Raw genomic sequence first — 23,814 nt, 5'->3', positions numbered from 1 at the left:
ACTAGGCAAACGAAATTCATTTGTTTACCTTATAATATTTCTACTAATGTTCTTATATAACGCAAAACCTCAAAAGAACATAATATCAGCGAACTTAATATTCCAACTCCGTAAAACCTACTTCTTTGTTGTCTACCGCGCGCTCTGCTAAAAATAGCCGGCGATCAAAAATCTATATTTAGACCGCTTTAACCCAGTGCTCGACTTGAAGCGGGAAGCTATGCGATAAAAATATATTGCTACTTAACGATTGCAAAGAAAATATATATAAAAATATATTACATATTTGAAATATGATATATTATTTGTTATTAAAAGACGAAAAAGCATTTGCTCATGTTTTGCGATCAACTTGCATCTGCACAAATTAAAAATACTTTTTTATATAATATTGAGCTAGCTAGCTTTGGGGTATGTAGAACATCTGATGGTAAGTGGCTAGTGCCGTCCATACACATCTCTAATCAACCACAGATAAGATGAGACTTCTACCTGAGGTCGGCCACATATGAGTTGTTACCCTAGAGGACTAAGTTGGAACGCCTCGGATAAATAAAATAAAAGGTTCGACCAACTTTTAACAATTTAATACTGTTCATGGGCCACCCAAGTTATCTCCTGCTTTAACGGGGAAGGAAGTCTTCGTGCCTGAGAATTATAAAAAAAAATCAAAATCTTGTTAAGTAATTCGTACTTGGCCAGTGCGATGAAATGTGGCCACAGATCTGTAAAGACAACAACAACAAAAACAACAACAACAACAACAACGACCTGACTAATGGCCTACTTACTCCGAGAGGAGACTTTCCTAGCAGTGGGACGGAAATGGGTTGACGACCGTTGATTGTATTATTTAAAATTTACTTCTTAGTTATTTAAGATAACTTTCTAAACGGATTATCTAATTTTAGTAACAGTGCCGTCGATCATTTCACTTAAGGGTGTTAAGAGGTTTGGGGCAACGTTATTAATAACTTTGGCAAAGTTCCAGATACTAACTATGCGATTAAAACCTCTAAAATTCCACAGAAGATAACAGGTCAAAGCTCAGGTTTAATAACATAATCCTTTACCTCCTGGCTTCTCGTTTTCAACCATTATATCTCACTGCTGGGAACGGGTCTTCTTTCTGTTCATTCAAAGTTTGGGCCCGAGTCCACCGCGCTGGCGAAGTGCATATTGTTAGACTTTACATAAATACCCTTGTTTTCTTGTTCACATGTTTTATGTTGTCTTATTTTTTAGTTTAATTAGTATTAGTTCTATTGTTTCGAATATTGTACTGTAGCACTACCATGAGTTGGCATAGAAACGCCACTATAGAAATTGTAAATAGAAAACTATTGTCATTTTGCTAGTGAATAACATAACTACTATCGTCACTGTATTTCTTGACAACGTCTGTCAAATTAATGACTCATGGGACCGAATTTGTATGGCAATAGATCATAATGACATTCGCTAGCGATTTGATTTCGATAGGTTTTTTACGTTACGAGTGGCTCACACTACGGAATTTAGTTCTACGAGTAACCACCAGAGGCGCTGTACAATTTTTCATACATTTATTTTACGCAGTCGCTAGCGAGTAATACTTTTGTAAACTCATGGTAGTGCTACGGTATATTATCCAATATATTAATTTATGTACATTGTACATGTAACTAACATAAATAGTGATAATAAAATTGTAATAGTTTGCCTATTACTTAGGAAATCAGAGGTCCCTGGGATTCGAACCTGGGACCTCCCGATTGAGAGGGTGAGTTTCAAACCAAGGCTATCACATCTTCTTATACTTTACTATTACGAATGTACCATTTTTTTCTAGTATAGAAGCAACAAACGAGTACATAGCGGCCACTGCAGCACTCTGACGTCTTTTTTTTATATAATATAAGAGTAGCAGACGAGCATGCAGTCCACCTGATGGTAAGTGGCTACTGCCGCCCATGGACATCTGTAATAAACCCCAGATAGGATTAGATATTCCTACTCGAGGTCGGCCACAGATGCGCCGCTACCCCTGAAGACTAAGCAGGAATGCCTCGGAAATGTCTTTCTCCCTTACCACACCCTTCAAACCGGAACACAGCAGCACCTAACACTGCAGTTTTAGGTAGAAATAGGTGTGGCGGTGGTGCCGCCGGAGTCGAACCACAAAGGGTTCTACCACCTTCAGGTCCTTCTATCAACCCCACATAAGATTAGATTTTGGCTACAGGTGCGTTGCTACCCCTGAGGTAGCTCCGCAGTATTAAGATGACACACAGTGTAACAAACAGGGCAAACCCGGAATGGGTTTGGTCATTGGTCAGGCAGACAAACAAAATAAATTTCATTATTTGTCTACACTAATATTATAAAGAGGAAAACTTTGTTTGTTTGGTTGTAATGAATAGGCTCAAAAACTACTGGACCGAGTTTAAACATTCTTTCACCATTCGAAAGCTACATTATCCACGAATAAGATAGGCTATATTTTATATGAAATATATTTGATAAATAGATTTTAAGGCGGTACAAAGTGTGTCGGGTCAGCTAGTCCTTATATATAGCCATAAATCCATGTCATATGTGTGTGTTATTTGTTTATATAAACACGTCATGTCCTCAACAAACACACCAGAGCAAGTATACCTACATAGTACTGTAACAAACTTTATTAATATTCTCCGCTTTTAGAAGATTAACTACAGGAACAGTGCAACTTGAAATTGATATTCCTTATGAAGTTCAGTTTGAGTTATCTGTAGTTTGTTAGCAAAGGGAAATTGTCATCAATCTATATAAATAAAGTTTACTTAACTGTCATAACTTTTGCATGGACCAAATCATACCTAAATTGACTTTCAGGTGATTATTTGTTTAAATAGAATACAATTGAATAAGTAAAGCCTTCTTATTTGCGTTACATAGACTAATTGGAATCTAGAAAATTGCTAAAACAATCGTAAGTGTGAAAAATGTTAGGCGCATATATTAAATGCGAAATTTCGTTCATCTTACCACCTACATGTATACTACTCCAAACATTTATACCCTTAAAACTTCAGCATCTCTTTCCTACCATCAGCCTTTTAAGGTCCACTATAGGACATAGACCTCCCCTACTTGGCGGCACTCCCACCGGTCCCGTGCTCTTTGAATCCAGCGGTTTCCCGCCGTTTTCTTCAGGTCATCAGTCCATCCAAACGTAGTCGCCACTCGAGGACCTTTCCTCCCTATCAGTTATCGCTCTTACAGCGATATCTATAGTATATCTATCTCTTTAAGTTTATGTACTTATCTCTTTCATACCACCAAAAATATGGTAGGCATTTTTGTCAATTTCGCGCTAATTCCCCAGCGCAGCGCTTGTTAGCCGGCTGAAATAATCAGACATAAGCCGTCGTAAATGACAACAGCTGAATCGCCGGAATCTTCGTCGGGCGGAATTAGTCACAATTCAACATTAAAAGTTTCATTAAGAGAAAGTTTTGGTAATTCAAGTCATCGTAATAGGTATCGCGCTTATCAGAATTAAATGAGTAAAATAGAAAGCGGGTTTTAATATGAATGTATATGTGATCAAATTTCAATCCATCCGAAAATAAAGAAACACATAATACTTAAAAATTTAAAAGTATACCTCTTAAATTTCTACCAGAAGCACTAAAATCATTCTAAATGTTTTTCTTTAAAAAATGCACTGCTTTTGTCTTCTTATTTTTATATAGGTTAAACAAGTGAAAAATAGTAAGGAAGAAAGAAAGAAACATTTATTTGAAATACTGAAAATCATAATGATATAATCATAATTAATGAAAAAATAGTCCTGACACACAGCCCAAAAATCCTGATACACAACCCTTTTTTTGAAAACATTACTAAATCAAGGAGCACGGAGTACGATCGCCCAATAATGATATTTACACTAGAACTTTTACCAAATTCGCTGCGGATTCTTCGACACAGTGCCCCTGTTAGCCATTCAGCTGAAATAATCGCCGACAAGCCATTACGTCACGACGACAGCTGAGTGACCAAAGTCTCTACCAAGCGCTCTAATTAAATCTGAAAGCACTAGGAGGTAGTAAAACTTAAATTAAAGGCTTTAGGATAAACTTATTCGTATTTTAGTAATACAATCTATAACTAAAAAGACAAAATAGTTGCGATTATTTTAAAATCCTACCCATTATCATTATTACTATTAGGCAAAAGTGTATGTAAGGGGGGTTCAGGGGTGCACCTCCCCTAACCATAGGCCAGAAATTTATGTATTTTTTTTGTAACCGGAGGATCTTTTATTATTTTCGCAGACAAATTTCAAAGACAACTTATGCCAGGCCCTTTTCTTTGCCGATTTGGATTACGCCGCTGGACTTCGGACACCTCCTTAACAAACCTATATTTATTTATTTATTTAAACTTTATTGTAAACCTAGTGGTTACAAAGGGCGAACTTAATGCCTAGTGGCATTCTCCACCAGTTAACCCTTGTTGATGGAGAAATGTTGTGGTGGGTGTTACGTTAAAAACAATGAAAAAACCGATGCAAAAAAAAAGGGAAATGAATTTATATATACGAAAAATATATACATATAAATAAGTAATTATATATGTCTTCACTATCAACTCTAAAAGTACGAAACTTAATTAATTCCCATAATTAGTTATTATAAACATAATTAGTTTTGCCGCAGTTACTGCGCTTCAGTCCATTTACGTACAACCGTAGTCAACCTACGTTGCATTAAGAATATGAGGGATGACGTCTCTTCAATAGCCTTTACATGAAAAAAGGTGTAGTACCTTTTTCTACCTACCTACTGCAGACCAACTGCAAATGCATTAAATAATATAAATTGATTAAGTTTTATTTTTAGTTTTTCCCTTACTTTTATAGACCCTTGTTTCTGAATATTGCCAAAAAAAGGTAAAGTGACCCAAAACGTGTAAATTTGAAAACTCAGCAAATAGTACACCTTTCTTATAATATTCTTTTAAGAAGTACGAAAATACAGTTACCCTTTTTCTCAAGATTTTTCCTGCTTTGTGCTGATTCTACGGCACACACTTGTTATATATGATTTTAGACTAAAATTATCGCGGAATTGAGACATTTTATTATGTAACGGGCATTTTATTATGTAAAAAAGACATATCGTGAGTACCCGTTACATAATAAAATGATACACTTGTTAGTCGTTACGCAATGATCGTTACAGTGAGCATTTGTAGTGAAATATAAAATGTTTTGCAAGCAATTATTTCTGTCTCATAACAGCAGTGTTATGCGCTGCTATGTTCTGATTTGAAGGGTGTGGGTAAGGGATACATACTTTTCCCAGGCGTTCCAACTTAGTCCTCAGCGGCACATCTGTGACCGATCACAGGTCGGAATATCTAATCTTATCTGAGGTTGATTACAGATGTCCAGATGTACAGACTATACATCTAGACAGTGACTATAGAGATTGTTACCTCATTCTCATTTAAAACCAATGCTGAACAAAAATGTACTGAATCTTATTTTCAACGTGACATTGCGATCAGCGGTGCGTACTGTAAACATCGGTGTTTGCTTAACAAGTAGCGCCCTCTGTACTCGCCCCATTTGTTTGAACTACTGAGTGGCTGGTAGTGCACTTATCCGTTTCGAGTACGCTCCAGTTACTCTATTTTTAGTTAAAGTATTTATTTATAGCAGCCACTAAAATATATAACGATTTATTTGTGTCAATCGGTCGTTATTTCGTGCGTTTACCCTACTTTTACTTGACTCTATTAATCAGGTATGTTTGTTCAATATCAACGAAATGTTAGGTTTTATTACATTTATGACGACAGCTGCGTACAGAAAATATGGGTGTACTTCCGAAAAGCGCATACCGCCGATCGACTTAAAACTTGGTAGACTAACGTATTTTGACCTCCTGGTCACGAATATCATTACGAAAATTGGCGCAAACGCCATTTTGAATAAGAAAAACCTCTTTTCGTTCAGTGTGCATGATCGCGCATTCCTAACCGATTTAGACTATTTTTATTAGTCTATATATATAGATTTATAGTTAGTCTACCAAATTTCAGATTGATCGGCGGTATGCGCTTTTCGGAAGTTTATCCGAAAATAAATGCCTGCATGTGGTCTAAATATTTTCTTCAATTACTTTAACCAACTAAGTGGTCACGTGAAGAATAACTGTGGGCTAAGGACAGTTAAGAACTTGTGTACACGCAAGACGTCTCGAAAACTTCCATAGCGTGATTCAGAATACATGTTACGACATCTCTTATCGATTTGCTGTAAATCACAAAAAACATATTAATAATATGTCTATTTTCACTATGATGCTCTATTATAAGTAAGATAAACTAAGTAACTAAAGTAAAGAAAAAAAAAATGTATTTTGCTTTAATATTTATTAGTATACTATACAATATATTGTGTATTAAAATAGAATTACAGAAAAACATATTTATTTATTTGTGTAGATAAATAAACACCAACCTTTACAAATAAATACAATTACAAAGTTGGTAGAGCAAGCATAAATAGAAAACTAAACACTTTTACAAAAATACCTATTACAAAGTTGGAAGGGCAAAATATATTGCAAAATCAATACAACAATTTCACCCAAGCAAGATTGATCGGGGGCGCGAATGTTCAGCGAAATAGCTTGATTAATACTGTCGCTTGAAATTGGTTTTAGTATAAATTGCCTTTGTCTGAACCTAATATTATTAAATTATTACAAACGAGCGCGGGTAAGGCGAGGTAACATTTTTCAATTGTTACGCATTTAGGGTGTTTACATACGTGCGACAGATAGCAGACGGTCGCAACTAGTATTTAGTCTGAACCTAATATTATTAAATTATTACACACGAGCGCGGGTAAGGCGAGGTAACATTTTTCAATTGTTACGCATTTAGGGTGTTTACATACGTGCGACAGATAGCAGACGGTCGCGACTAATATTTAGTCTGAACCTAATATTATTAAATTATTACACACGAGCGCGGGTAAGGCGAGGTAACATTTTTCAATTGTTACGCATTTAGGGTGTTTACATACGTGCGACAGATAGCAGACGGTCGCGACTAGTATTTAGTCTGAACCTAATATTATTAAATTATTACAAACGAGCGCGGGTAAGGCGAGGTAAAATTTTTCAATTGTTACGCATTTAGGGTGTTTACATACGAGCGACAGATAGGAGACGGTCGCGACTAGTATTTAGTCTGAACCTAATATTATTAAATTATTACAAACGAGCGCGGGTAAGGCGAGGTAACATTTTTCAATTGTTACGCATTTAGGGTGTTTACATACGAGCGACAGATAGCAGACGGTCGCAACTAGTATTTAAAGATTGTTAGCGAGTGTAGTTGACAGTCACGATCCTTACTTAGTATGAATTTTTAACATTTTTTACAAAGATGACTGTTTTGGTATTTGTTTACGTATTTGCCCATACATTTCCAATCAGCGCCTCTAGCGGATTGTATCAGAACTAATTGGAAAAATATGGGAAATACGTAAACAAAAACAGCCATTTTTGTCAAAACGTAAAAACTCATACTAAGGGTACTGGCATTGTCAACCGTCGACGACAATCGTGAATATGAACTGTCGCAGGTGTGTTATCTACCTTAGATATTTTTTGGTAAAAGTGGCTTTGAAAAAGAGTCCAGATGAAATTACTTCAGTCACTTAAAGATTAGTGCGTTAATCATACATAAGAAAAATAGATTTAATGTTGAAATAATAATTTTGCGTGAGATACTTCTTGCATTTCATTGGAAAGATGTGGATGCCGTCCACTTAAATATATGTTGATCAACTTAGTCCTCAAAAGTCACAACGCATCTATAATTATAATCGTAACAGAAACCCATGAATTCTACTTGAATTGGTTATAGATGTCTATGGTCAGCTTACCGCTTACCATCAGGTGGACTGCATGGTCATTTCCTATTTTCACCCTATAGATAATAAAACTACCTGTTTACGTAGATAAAGTATTGCAGGATCCTTTCCGATAATAAATCGATTTATATGCCAATAAAGTATTTATTTGCTAGGCTTAAGTAAAGGTTATAAATCCGCCAATAAGTACACAATAAACAGATATTAATTAAGTATTCAGTATTAAAATAAATTGCGTGGCAAAATAAATTGGATGAGCAATAAAATATGTTTACCTGATGAAGATTGATTGGTTGTACAAAATATTATATATAAACTGATACAATTTGTTCTCTCACGATGCTTATTAACAATTAACTTAATAAACATGAACTTAAACATAATATTGAATATACATCGGAGGTGGTAAACCTCTTTGTGATTTGACTCCATCAGACAGATCTATTTCTACCTTACAACAGTAGTGTTAAACGCTGCTGTGTTCTGATATGAAGGGCGTGATAAGAAAGACATAGTTATCTAAAGAGTTCTGATCTCATCCTCTGAGGTAGCAACGCGTCTATCAGATAGGACTCCAATCTTATCTGGGATTAAATAAGTCAGGTAACCTTTTACCTTTCTAATACGCACATAACTTTGAAAAATCAGAGGTACGTGCCTGGGATTTGAACCTCGGACCCCTCGATCGAGAGGACGAGTTTCTTAACCACTAGGCTATCACGCTTTAATACTCAATTTACAACATAAATATTCCAAGGCAACGTTGATATCCAGGATCCAATTAAGATTAATAACGACGTAAATTAAACACTTAATCTGTCTGTTGTGAAATAAATTGAGATGGATGGACTTGTCAATCTCTGTCGGTTCGTGGTCGTGGCGATTTGTTTCGTATTGAAATTGTTATTGTAATTTCTGCCTACAATATTTGGTAATATCATAGATTAGTAAAGATTACTCACTCCTAACAAGAAAATGTACCCAGTTTTGAGAATTGAAATAGTTGCGTAAAAAAGTTTTGCCATGTCTCCGTGCTAAAATGTCCCTAAAATATTTGAAATAATTACTTATTTATTACGTAAATTACGCAGTATTAGTTATTCGTAATTTTTCTCTAAAAATGTTTTTATTTGTCAAGAATTCAAAAAAAGAACTTACTAAAATAAGCATTTTGTGGCTTCATTCAATTTCAAGGCGGCGAAGTATCTTTACTAATCTATGGGTAAGATCTTATAATGTTTGTGGAAAATTAAAAAAGTGATGAGTCTAGTGATGTAAATTTTAGCCCATGATGCAGAGGGTCCCGGGCTCAAAGGCCGGACAAGCATATAATTACATCATATTACATAAATATCTTAAAGGTAAAGAAAAACATCGTGTGAAAAATTAGATATTTGAGAGATTTTTTTAAACTCTTTCTAGTATGGTGGACTATGATGATGATATTTAAAGGTGAAAACAATTTGTATTTCCTGCAGCAACAAGACCTTCAATAAAATCCTCAGGAGTAGCAAGTGTACACATACCGACTTCAGATATAATTTAGTCCTGTCTCATGCAGTTATTAGCAGCAGTTCATAAGTGGCAGTAACCACTTAACATTAATTAGATTGCACGCTCGTTTACATAAAAAACTTCTTTTTTATAAAAAACAACAACTGAAAATTCCTTCATAGAAATAGAATCTAGGTTACCAGTGTACCATATAAGTGCATAGAAAAAAACGCCGAGAAACACTGTAAAAGCCAATAGTCTTCTATTTCACTATCTAAGTAAAAAGTATCTCCGACCCTTACTTAGCCTTCAATACCCTTTGAAAGGGCGCTAACGCAATATCCGGCAGCCGCCCCTTCCGTTTGCAACAACTACTCTACTTACTCTATCTTTATTTTTGTAGTAACACTTCTACCCACACTTTTATTACACTTAGGAAATAGGTTTTTTCTCAGTTTTATTAGAAAACGAGCTTTTGCCCGCGGCTTCGCTCGCGGCTTTGCTCGCTTTTCATCCCCTGTTTTATCTCCTTGGGGGTAGAATTGATCAAAATCCTTTCTTAGCGGATGTCTACGTCATAACATCTACCTGCATGCCAAATTTCAGCCCGATCCGTCTAGTGGTTTGGGCTGTGCGTTGATAGATCACTATGTCAGTCAGTCACCTTTGAGTTATATATATTTAGACTAACACTTGGCTTAAGATTTTTTTATAAGTTGTATATTATTTTTCATAATGGTAACATGAATTTATCGTTAGTGGTCACTGCCGCTTGTGGTCATGTGGATTTGATCCCCAAAAAAGATAAAACTTTTACCTAAGATAGGTCATAGATTTATTGCTACCTCTATGAATAAATTACCTATTAAACGAAAACACAGTAGTGCTGTAACATTTCTATATTAACTCGAAAATACTATCAAAATCTATTCAAACACTACCAAAGTTAGCCAAAACAAAAGTAAATTTAAAAGTATGTATTTATAATGTTGTATTTATGAATGAAAAAAACATATTAGACAATTTGAATTCCTCGGTATTAAATCGTTTAAAAGTAGTTGTTTGTTTTATACTTTTGGCAAATACTAAGCCTAACAGCTAAAAGCAAGAGTTACGAGTTCAAAAACACATTGCCCAGAACGCATTAGTAAATTCATATGACGCTCGCAGCAACATTCAACGGCACTTGTCGGGACTTGTCCTAACTTTAACAACATGTTTAAAGTTACGACAAGTTCGAACGTGTGGATAATCCTCAGTGAAAGCCTTTGTTCCTTTACATTACTACTGTTTCAGCCAACTTGTTGTAAAGTTACTAGTTCTATGTAACTAACGACTTTGTAAAATGAAAGTCTTTCTTTTCAGTAATAAAATATGATGTGACTATTTGCGCAATGTATTTAAGTTACTAGATGGCGTTTCCACTAGACTGACGTCATTGAGTAGTTAATTGGTAATTTACCTACACTAATATTATAAAGAGGAAAACTTTGTTTGTTTCTTTGGTTGTCATGAATAGGCTCAAAAACTTCTGGACCGATTTTAAAAATTCTTTCACCATTGGAAAGCCACATAATCTACGAGTAACATAGGCTATATTTTATATGAAATATATTTGATTTGAGATTTGAGGCGGTACAAAATTGGCCGGGTCAGCTAGTTTAAAAATAAAGAAACGTAGTTATCTAATCATAAGCCCAATTTATATACATCAATAAATTTTATTTGTATAAATTACATCTTATTTACAACTAAAGATTTTAATATTGATAGAACATTTAATAGTTAAGTTTTATGTATATTTTCTTGTATATCAGTAATTTTACAACATTATATGATTTTAGACCAAAATTATCGCGGAATTGAGGCATTTTACTATGTAACGGGTACTCACGATATTATGCGGTTTTTAATTTATTTATAGCCGATATTTCGACCCATTACGGCATTAGTTCTACATTTTTGTTTCAAATTGAATTCAAATTCTTCAAAAAAATATTTATATTGTTACAGGATGTGGTCATCTTGGCGCACTTGGTGCGTGCTGCTGTGCGTGTGCGCGTGCGCAGCGGCGCAGCGCATTGACCAGGAGGCGATGCTGCCCGGACGTTCGCCACGCGTGCGTGACAGAGAGACCAAATCCGACGAGCCTACTTGCGACCAGCTTAAGGCTATGTGGAGGTTTGTATATTGAAGTAATTTGTATATTGTAACGGGCATACAGTCCGCCTAACGGTGAGTTAGTTACTGCCCGTAGATCGTAGTCACATGTAAAATTGTTTCCAAACTGAGGTTGGCCATACCGTTGCTACCCCTGAAGAATAAGTTGGAACTTCAAACTAGAAGACAGCAGCTTGACACTACTGTTATTAGGCAGAAATAGGTGTGGCAGTGGTAGGTACCTCCGGAATCGATCCACAAAGGGTTTTACCCTTAACATTTCAATTTTATTGATTTTAAATAAAAATATTTCAAAAAAGTTTCTTGACACCGAGTTAAAATTATTTACTATTTATCGTAAAAATATAAATGATAACTTAAGTTAAAAGACAAATTAAAATAAATTAATTCTTAAAATTATTTAAAAAATGAATGGAGCGTAGAAGCGTAATAGATTTTATTTAAAATAAATAGCAAAATCCCGTTGTCACATAAAACCGCCGATTCTTCTTTTTATCCTACCTGTATTCTTCTTTTAAATTCCCATTTTAATCTTTTCAAGTCTTTTTCAAAAGTTCTTTGTCTGAGGCTTATCTTGCAACTAATACCGTTGCATTAGAGGGTTAGAGGATTACGTTTCTCATTGTATCCGAGGCATACAGATCTCTAGGAAAATCTCTTCCATTTTCTATTATTTGAATTATGTCATAGGATTGAACTGAATGTAGGTCTTCTAAAGAATACGATAGGAATTATCAGATTTTCACATTCAGAGGAGAAAACGGGTTATTTTCGAAATAAATTTAAAATTTATAATTTCGAAATATATTTTTTATAGATACATACCTATTATTATATTAAATGGGCAATATTTATTTTTTCCAAAGACTTTTTGGTGAATCTTACCATATGTGCCACGGTAACAAATACATCCGTTAATAACTACGTTATCATCTGTAATAGTTACGTCTTATTTTGTTACAATAGCGTTTTATAACATAACACCAGTGCCACATAAGGTACACTATACCAAAACAAGTGGCACTGTTCGCGTGGATGGAATTTTAGGCTTATTGAGCTGTTTTTTTTATATATGTATTATGTTAATTTTTGCCTTTAACTTTTCTGCACATCCCTAAGGTTGACTGGGAGAAAATGCTATTTAGCATTAAGTCCGCCTTTTGCACCACATTGTTTTAACATGGTCAATAAAGAGTAAATAAATAAATAAATAAATAAGAGTAGCAGACCAGCAGGCAGTCCACCTGATGGTATGTAGCTTCTACCGCCCATGGACATCTGTAATCAAAACCAGAAAGGATTAGGTATTCCTACTTGAGGTCGGCCACAGATGCGCCGCTACCCCTGAGGACTAAGCTGGAACGCCTCGGAAAAGTATGTCTTCCTTACCACACCCTTCGAACCAGAACACAGCAGCTCTTATGTATGTAACGCTGCTGTTATGAGGCAGAAATAGATGTGGTGGTGGTGCCGCCGGACTCAAACCACAAAACGTTCTACCATCTAATCTGCTTGTTGACAAAATAAATTCAGAAAGCCAAACTTGAACGTTATTAATGCAGTTATTATATTTAGTTATATTGTCAATATATTTGTTACTGAAATTGACTATGTTAGTACATACATAATGTAACTCAAAGTTCATTTACATGTAATGGAGAATACCCACAAAACCGCCATAATATTCAAATTAAAATCATGTGGTTTTATATGAAATTAGTTCAACCCTATACATTTAATTACTCGTACCTAACCACATAATTATATCCTACTCAAATTGCTTTGAACCAATTACTTGCTATGGCTATATACAATTGACACCATTTTGGTTTTTAGTGAAGAAGCTTCAACTCATCATGCTGGGTTCCCATGGTACAATACTTTAACAGTAGGAGTTCACATGATTTGACTGAAATAACCACCGCCCCGTCTGTTACAGAGGAAAATCATAATAATTCATAATTTCTTTCTAATTAAATGTAATTAAAGTTGATGACCCGCGTGGCGGAGCGGTCACCATACTGGTCTGACGCGCAAAGGGTCCCGGGTTCGATCCCTGGCCAGACAGATATCTAAATGATGAATTTAGATTTCTGTTTCATGGTCTGGGTGTTTGTGTATTCGTCTAAGTGTTAGCCCATGGCACCCACGACACAGGGAATCCTAGTGGGGCTGTGAGTGTAGAAAGCGTTTAATGATAGAATGATCTGTTTCTTGATGTGCAATACAAGTCAAGTTTGTTCATTGTGATCATCAGGTAATCCGATAGTTGTAGAATATACTCTGGTTATAATCAGCTAGTCAGTGGAACCAAAGAAGATAATCTTTACAATATTTTTTTACCTTCGGACTTAATAAATTTTATAACGTAATGGACACATACTTTAAATATTTTTAGATGAATCTATCTGACAACAGTCACCATATTTTTAATTGGATCGCGATTCATTAGAAGTCGAAATATCGCTATTAAATACAAAACACTTGAGAAACAGTTACATAAAAAAAATGTTTCAACAAAAAAATATTCAGCTCGTCTTTAAAATGTATTATTGTATAATATACCCCAAAGACAAAATAAAGAACAACAAAACAAAACATTTAAAAGAAAACAATGCACGAACTTAGCGAAAAAGAAATTAAGAACAAAGAAAAACTAAATCCTACTGTTTTACAAAAACTTTTCTTTTTCTTGTAAACTTAAGCTGCTGGTGTAGAAAAAATAACATTTCTTTCTATTTCGTCTCAAAGGGAAAGATAGGGAAATTCCTGAAACATTAGGGAATAACAAGGGCTTTACTATTCCCTATGGGAAACCACCGGTGCAAGGGAAAGGGGAGGCTAATTCTATTAGAACTTTGACTGCCATATCTAATAAGGATTTTGAAGGTAGAACCCTTTGTGGTTCGACTCCGGTGGCACCACCGCCACACCTATTGCTACCTAATAGCAGCAGTGTTAGGCGCTGCTGTGTTCCGGTTTGAAGAGTGTTGTAAGGGATACAGACTTTTCCGAGGCGTTCCAGCTTAGTTCTCAGGGGTAGCGGCGCATTTGTGGCCGACCTCAGGTAGGAATATCTAAGCCTATCTGGGGTTGATTACAGATGTCCATGGGCGGCAGTAGCCACTTACCATCAGGTGGACTGTATGCTCGTCTGCTACTCCTATATTATAAAAAAAAAATAAGCATAAAAATCTTCTTTATAATAATGCAATCCACTTGATATTACTCGTAAGTGGTTTTCTTACTTTAAGTAATTCAAGTTTCTAAGTATCTGAAGTCACAAAATATTGTTCAATTTTCTTCAACGGTACAATCCGTATGTTTCGGAGTAGACACCTCCTTTTATTTTACGATAATTGCCATTATACTCGTTCTATTAAACTATAGTAGTTACATGAGTCCATGTCAAAAATGTATGTCAAAAAGAGTATCTCCAAGCCGCTCTGTCACATTTTTAATGTTTGCCTTAAGACCGGCACATACCCTATGCAATGGAAAACATCTAGAGTTACGCCGATACCGAAAACCTCTAATAAGTCCATGGTTGAAGAATATCGTCCTATTGCCATCCTGTCGTCGCCGGCTAAGATATTTGAGAATGTCTTGCATAAACACATCTACTTACAAGTCGATAAATATCTCTCAAATGAGCAGCATGGATTTAGAGCTAAACGTTCAGTTGACACCAATCTTCTGACCCTGACAAACTACATCTCTACAAAGCTTGATCGGGGTCGGCAGGTCGACGTTCTCTACTTCGACTTTAGGAAGGCATTCGATAGAGTTGACAACGATATCTTGCTAGCGAAACTCAGTGCAATAGGAATTGCTCCTGGCCTGCTGAAACTGTTAGCTGATTATTTACGTGATCGACAGCAGTATGTTAGGTTAGGTATTTACGAGTCTTCCCCCTACCACACGCGTTCAGGAGTAAGTCAAGGCTCGGTATTGGGACCTTTACTGTTTCTTATTATGATAAACGACCTTCCGGCGGTTCTTAGGCATGCAGAATGTCTTCTCTACGCTGACGACCTCAAACTATATGCTCAGATACAGTCAGAAACGGACTGCCTAAAACTCCAGGAGGATATTCGTGCGGTATATGAGTGGAGTATCATAAACAAAATGGAGTTTAATTTATCTAAATGCTATGTCATGAGTTTTGGTCGAGCGCGGCATCCGGTCATCTTTGACTACAAAATCGGCAATACCACCATGCCCAGGACCATAATAATGAAGGATCTGGGTGTCACATTCGACCAAAAGCTCACTTTTCATGAACACATTAAGGCCATAGCCAAGGAATCCTTCCGACAGTTGGGATTCGTCCTCAGGAACTCCCGCAGTTTCAAGACGGAACGTGTTGTGAGACTTCTATATAACACACTAGTCCGAACCAAACTGGAGGCCAGCTCATGTGTTTGGAATCCTCATGAGCCTACTTATGAATTGATACTAGAGAAAGTACAAAAAGCGTTTCTCAGAAGTCTGTACAAGCGCAACTTTGGATATTATCCGCTCATGTATCCTACAGCATACCTTCTAGGATGTCTCAACTTTAATTCCCTTAAGACTAGGAGAGCAAACATACAGTTAATGACTGCGTGCAAAATTTTTCGAGGCTTAATCGATGCGCCAGACCTGCATAACGAGCTAGCCAAATTTTTCACGCCGGATAATTACTATCGAAGCCGGAAACATAAACTACTTGCCGTACCTTCTAGCCACACAGTCGCACATGCCAATTCGCCTATACCTCGTGCCCTCGCTGGTTTGACAAGTCTCCTAAACGCATATCCTGACTTCGATCTATTTGCTGACGGATGGCAGGAAGTTTTAAGTGTGTGCCTTAAGTTTACGGATAAATTCTAACCTCCTACATTCTCAGTTGCTTTTCTGTAAATGTAATGTAATATTAAATTTCGTACTGACATAGTTTATTTAATTTTAATTAATAATTAATTATTGTTTTTCTTATTAATTCTTAAATGTTACTATTTTCTTTAATTTACTTTCAGCTATTATATAAATGTTTATTCTATTTAATAATGAAGTCTCCTGTATTATGACATTGAATTTGACATGTTAATTAGTGTAATTGATTAATGTATCGTTCTAATTAACAATAAATAAATAAATAAATAAATAAATGAGTGAAAAATATTTATTAATTTCTTAAGAATCTTAATTGCTTAGATTTTTTTAATTAGGCCTAGATTCCAGACCCGTTCTCATTATATGAAACGGCTTTATCTTAGACTTAAGGTCATTCTTAATTGATCTTTGGTCAATATCAAAATCATAATTATTTCTTTACATTCCTAGCACACCCTTCTACCAATTACAATCACTGAAAATTCGATCTCTTTTAATTTGACGTTCGATTAAGTAATCTCAATTTAATTAGGATTTCTTAAAAACCTTGACAAAAAATTAACATAACAGTCAACAGATATTTATCGATTTTAACTTCGTCGCTTCAACAACTTTGTCCTAATTCAAAGTCCCTTTCAACACTTCAAAGTTATGAAACAGGGGAAAGTTAATTATTTCTTTATTAATTAAAAGGTCTTATTTGTTGTCGCGAGGTGCTTAAACTTTTCTCGTATTGAAATCATTTAATGTGCACTTCGAAATAATTGGAGCAATTTTAATGTAGTATGTTATAGGAGGGATGAAGGAACGATTTTATGAGGCATTCCAACTTAGGGCTAGCGAGAAATCTGTGACCTAATCTAATCTAGAGCTGATTACGGATTATTTAATAAAAAATAATCATTTGTTAAGTCTTACTATAAAAAACAATTTAGGTAATAAAACCACCAAATTTACGAAACCCCTTAATTTTAAGTACACTTCCACCAATGAATAATTACTATCGACCTCAAATGAAAACACAGTAGTAGTAGAAAAAACTAACGTTGTACTTTTATTCCGACCTTTTTTTTTCGAGGGGGAAACCCTCAAAAGGTACCCTGTGCCGCGGGAGCGGCATGGGGTTATGTGGGATTCTTAACCCGCCGTCCTCGGCGCTACGTAGAGGACTCTGGGATCTCCAGAGGAACGCAACCGCAGTCCTCTTAGCACGTTGCCCCATCAGGCTCCGCCCAGGTGAGCGTGACGCTCGCCACACCGTCTGGTATACACGACGGTATGCGACCACACATACCGCCGTCCTTCCCGGGGTCGCTAGCCAGGCGGTTCGAGCTCCCACTCTTGCCGCCCGCAACCCTGAAAGACACTTTTAGTCGCCTCTTACGACAGACAGACTTACCGTAGTCCTATTCTGGTCTCGGAACTACAGGGACAACTTTTATTGAGACCTACTTATTGAGACCTAAGAAGTAACATTATATTTTGTTCTCCAGGTTCTCCAAGCGGCAGGCACGTGCTCCGGAGATAATGAACGAGGTGAACTCCTACCGCGATCCGCTGATGTACAACGAGTGGCCAGTCTACACTGCTATCCCTCGTGCTGCTCCGAGGTAAGAGACCAGTACCCTTAGTTTCTAGGTTTCCGTACCCAAAGGGTAAAACGGAACCCTATTACTAAGACTTCGCTGTCTGTCCGTCTGTCACAGGGCTATATCTCCAGAATCGTAACAGATAGATACTTGATTTTTTACAGATGATGCATAACGGTGGTCGCTATAACAACAAATACTAAAATTGGATTGAATTGAATTTCCCGACCCAAAACCAAACCAAACCCGACTGCTAATATATATAGCCTATGGTCAGATCTACCATTTAGGAGAACGTAACGAAACCTCGAATGGGAAATACATACATCCTTACTAATAGATATTATAAATCCGAAAGTAACTCTGTCTGTCTGTCTGGTTGTCTCTTCTTCACGCCTAAACCACTGAACCGATCTTAATGAAATTTTGTACAAAGATAAGCTAGGGATGGCGATCTAAGATCGATTAATCGGAAAATCGATCTTTTGGACCAAAACAATCGATTATTTTAATTGATATTAGTAAGGATTGAATCGTAAACTATGCATATGATCTAGTGATGATCTTTAGCAAAGTTGTTGTCCATGAGCCCACGAAGGTTTCTGAGTTGGTACGGCCAATTTTCGCCAGATGGCGCCACTGTCATTCCAATGAAGGTACGAATTTTCAGTTTTATGTATGTTAGTATGTCATATTATTCTCTTTTAAACGCGGGCGAAAACTAGTATTACATAAGTACATATAAAACATTACCATCCATAGTCGGATAAAAATCTTACTATGCTTTATAAGTAGATTGAATAAAACGATTTCACACCCACGCTACAGTTCCAGACCCTGTTTTGCGGGAAACTTTTTAAACGTACCCGGCGCCGTGGGACGTCTCCGTTATGTGGGACTTTACCCACTAAGCCCCCTCGGTGACCGTCAGCACTATGTACATGACTCCAAGATCTACACCCACAGACCCACACTAGAATTTTCAGTAATATGAATACTATGAAGTAGTGACTAGTAGGAGTAAAATAAGCTTCCGTTTCTGACGGTCCGAGGTTCCAACGTAACCAACATGCAGTTCTAATTTTGTCTATTCCAAAACAGGTGACTTATGGTTCATTTATATTTACAAACATCTCACGTTGAAAAGAGGGCCGCGACAAAATAAAATAGTAGAGATTCTATACAATTAAAGTATATACAGTCAGCTATAAAAGTAGATGAACACATTAAGGTTTAAAAATACCTATATACCCAAGTGTTCAGAAGTAGCTGTATAAAACTAGCACCATAATCTAAACGTCATAAAGTTTCAAAAGTAGATGAAAATTCCGGTGTCAAAGGTAGCAAAACAGTGACGTATCATATTAGCGACGTTAGCTATTTTTTCACATATCGGTGTTCAGCTACTTTTGACGCGTTAGTATTCATGTTGTTTAGCTATTTATGAACGATTTGATATATAAGTATTTTTTTAATCTTCATCTACTTATAGAGCTGACTGTACATCTTCCGTAACGTGACCGCGCAGACATAGCCCATGCCAGTTAAAAAACGGTATAGAAAAATATGATTTTGTTTCATAACACACGTTGAATGACTGCAGATATAAACGGAGCCTTAAGCTTCAAAAGTCAAAGAATATTCCTTTAAAGATTCTTTAAATAAATATCCCTAGACAGTTCTATTTCAGTTACTTTCACCTCTGAAGAAGCACCCACACGATCTTACACAAAGAGGCTACTTTGTCACAGAAATAGGAACCGTGGAAAGAAGATAACGCGGTTTAATAACGCCTTTACTGAATGTAAAGGTTGTTGTAGATAGAACTATAAGAGAAGTAGCTATACCCGGGGTACTGTGTAATGTTATTGTTTGAAATTCAGGTAGCGTGAAGGATGTCAGGCAGTGATAGCCTAGTGGTTAAGAAACTCGGCCTCTCGATCGAGGGGTCCGAGGCTCAAACCCAAGGCACCTCTGATTTTCGAAATTATGTGCGTATTAGAAATTAATTATCACTTGCTAAAACCGTGAAGGAAAACATCGTGAGGAAACATGCATACCTGAGAGATTAAAAAAGAATTCTCAAAGGTATGTGAAGTCTACCAATACGCACTTGGCCAGCGCGGTGGACTATGGCCTAATCCTTCTCATTCTGAGAGGAGACCGGTGCCCAACAGTGGAACAGTAATGGGTTGATAATGATGAATGAATGAGTGATGAAAAATGAAGGATGTCAGGAGGAATATCACTATCGCCTTATATCTTATTAAAGTGTAGCCAATGTAATAATGTAAACCTTCTCTGAACCCTTGACAACGTGTTACCAAAATTTCATCAGAATCGGTTATGTATTAAAGGCTCAGGCCTTACACCCCAACACACTCACGAGTGTGGCAAACACACAAATGAAGGTGGTGGAACCCTTTATGGTTAGACTCTGGCGGCACCACCGCAACAGTTATTTCTGCCTCATAACAGCAGTGTGTTCGCTGCTGTGTTCTGGTTTGAAGGGTGTGGTAATGGAGATGTACCTTTCTGAGGCGTTCCAGCTTAGTCCTCCGGGGTAGCACGTATTCGTGGCCAACCTCAGGTAGGAATATCTAATCTTATCTGGGGTTGGTTACAGATGTCCATGGGCGGCAGTAGCCACTCACCATCAGGTGGACTGTGTGCTCGTCTGCTACTCCTATATTATAGAAAAAAAACACATTAGCATTTATGATATTAGTTAGTATTTGCTCATATCCACAGTAAATATTTCCATTAATGAGCAAAATTAACAGTGTGTGCAGCCAATATCTCCAATATAGTGCATATACTCGTAGATACCCAATATTATATTAATTATCTATTAAAACATAACATACCTGTCAATTAATTATTATGCTACGTGATCGAACATTCATATTCGTACTTTGGCTAACAAGCATTTAATTATCTAAATGTTATTTGCATATTTATTATGAACTACGTGACAAGGCATTAAATATCTGCGTGGTACAGGTGTCACCAAAGGTCATGTAGGTCTATCTGTCGGAGTTCCAGGTTCATTCCAGGTCCAGGTAGTAAGCAAGGTAAACCAGTTTAAGTTGTTGCGTCCTAAACCAACGTAACCTAACCTTTTTTTTTTTTTTGTTGACGAGGGGGAAACCTTCAAAAGGTACCCGACGCCATGGGAGTGACGCCGGGTTATGTGGGATTTTTACCACACTAAAACCCCCCTCGGCCTCGGTGGCCGTCCTCAGCGTTTGGTGGAGAACTCCGGGATCTCCAACGGAACACAACCGGAGTCCTCCTGACGCGATGCCCTTTTATCGGGCTCTGCCCTGGGGGGAGCAATTTACACTCCTCTCACATCCCCTGGTGATTACAGCGATATGCGACCACACAAACCGCTGTCCTTCCCGGGGTCGCTTGCTGGACGGTTTGAGCTCCCACTCTTGCCGCCCGCAACCCCGGAAGCCCCTTTTAGTCGCCTCTTACGACAGGCAAGGGTTACCGTAGCCCTATTCTGGTCCCGGTACTACAGGGACAAACCTAACCTAACCTAACCTAACCCAACCAAAATATGGATTTTCGTCCGATTTAAATTATTATTATTATAAACTCATACGCTTAATTCCACATTTCTTTCATTTCGGACTTTTCTTCCTAAATTTTTATAGGACTTTAACTAATAGCAGAATGTTTCTGGGACAGATTTTACACGTTTTTGCTGACTACTAAGTTATCATAACAACTCATCATTGCAAGAAAGCATTCTTCCTGTCAATATTTCCTTACCACACGCTTGAAATCAGTACCATGAGTTTTTACGTTTTGACAAATATGACTGTTTTGGTATTTGTTTAAGTATTTGCCCATACAATTTCCAATCAGCGCCCCAAGCGGATTATATCAGAACTATAGTGTCTGTAACGTAACATTAAGTCTCTAAATTGACACAATGGCGCTTTATGTTTTGTCTCTCTTTTTTGCGAACATGTGAGGCAGACTGAAAGACTTGAGAACTTACTTATTGTTACGTTACTCAGTCTACTGAAGCAAATGCAACAGAATATTGGATTGAGTAAACGTAACGCAAAATTAACAGATACAAATAGATGTGACGCTGGTACCAACGTAGTGAAACTACAAAATTTCTACCAAAAGGTACTTTATACGTAGACAATGTGGTACTGTAATATGAGCGTATTTGTAATCTAAAATCTTTATATATATATATATATATATTGTTGTGTGTGTTCAAGGGGACTTGAGAATGGTTTAGATTCACAATTTAGTCCGGGGGAAAAGGTTTTTTTAATTAATTTTTAATTCGTAAGTAGTTATAAAATCGGAAACTATGCATTTGATTAAGTGATGATCTTTAGCAAAGTTGTTGTCCAAGAGCCCACGAGGGTTTGGGAGTTGGTAAGACCAATTTTCGACAGATGGCACCACTGTCATTCCAATGCAGGTACAAATTTTCTGTTTCATGTATGTCATATTATTTCTTTAAAATGCGGGCGAAGCCGCGGGCACCACTAGTCTTATATACTCCTCCGAAATGGCTTTACCGAATTTCGCCAAAAATTTATATGCATATTCAGTAGGTCTGAGAATCGGCTACTATCTATTTTTCATACCCCTAAGTGATAAGGGTTGTTCACCCTCAACATATTTTTATTTATATGGCAAGACAACGTTTGCCGGGTCAGCTAGTATCATAGTATCATATATTGCCGGGTCACAAGTATTTCAATGACGTCTGTTCATGCAAGCAGTGTCTCGCTTTAAAAGCTTTTAAATCAACCCTTTACAAAACTTTTTTAAATCAAGTCCCATTCTAATAATTGACTAAGTGCGAGCCGAACTCACACACTGAGGGTTCTGCACCACAACATTTTCCATTTTTTTCTGTTTTTAATTTATTATCATAGCAGCCATAGTAATAAAAGCATGGTGAAAATTTTAACTGTTTACCCATTACAGTTCCAGAGATAGAGACCTTTGACAAACGGACAGGCAACGAAGGCTTAGTAATAGGGTTCCGTTTTTACCCTTAGCGTATATAACGCAAAAAATGCTCGTACGTAGAGCATTTTTGGGTTAACAGTATTTCAAGGTCATCAAAAAAGACTTCATCACCACGTCAATATTGAGGCGATCCAGCTCCTCGATACAACGGACCTAGTGAGAAGACTCAAACGGACTAAACCCTTTGAGCTTGTGACATGACACAGTGTAGTGTTAGTGAAATAGTGATAAGTGAACATTATAGAACACAAGAACAATGTGTCTACTCCCTTATGTGTTAAAACTAAGAAGTGCAGTGTCAGAGGACGCCACCTTCATTATATGATTATTTAGCAGTTTAAGTTAGCGTAGAATTACTCATTAGTCTTAAATTAGGCTAGATCGTAATTAATATAAAGTACCTATTACTCACTTGGTACTTTATACAAACAAAAAAAAAGTATTTTACCTAACATAATATTAATATATTTCGTTCACAGATTCCGTTACCAGTACCCCACGATTCCTCGCGAGGCGTACGGTCGCGTGGTCACTAAGGCCCCACCTAACGTCATCCGGACCCCTGACTACGGCGAGGTAATTCAAATTCAATCCAAATTCAAGTAGCTTCAGAACTTGTTGAAGCCACGGCTTCACTAGATTTACGAGGTACGAGGGAACTTTTGCATTTATTTTCTCGTAGCATCTCCCATCTCGTATTTTCAAGAATGGATCTTTTAAAACATTCAC

General features: G+C 36.8%; 1 protein-coding gene across 1 annotated transcript in view; it reads left to right on the top strand.

Annotated features, from left to right (window-relative positions):
* The window catches only part of LOC140754771 (uncharacterized), a 98,018-nt gene that overhangs the window by 58,099 nt on the left and 16,105 nt on the right, over positions 1-23,814 (top strand). Inside the window, exons 2-4 of the mRNA XM_073089862.1 lie at positions 11,432-11,599; positions 17,971-18,087; positions 23,565-23,661. Coding sequence (XP_072945963.1) covers positions 11,433-11,599; positions 17,971-18,087; positions 23,565-23,661 — 381 coding nt within the window. The 5' untranslated portion in view covers position 11,432. The remainder of the gene's footprint in view (positions 1-11,431; positions 11,600-17,970; positions 18,088-23,564; positions 23,662-23,814) is intronic.

The sequence above is a fragment of the Epargyreus clarus genome, unplaced genomic scaffold (assembly GCF_041222505.1).
Source record: "Epargyreus clarus isolate Ecla_fem2 unplaced genomic scaffold, WU_Ecla_fem_2.2 ptg000031l, whole genome shotgun sequence".
Lineage (NCBI taxonomy): Eukaryota > Metazoa > Arthropoda > Insecta > Lepidoptera > Hesperiidae > Epargyreus > Epargyreus clarus.
This window is presented reverse-complemented; position numbering and strand designations above follow the sequence as displayed.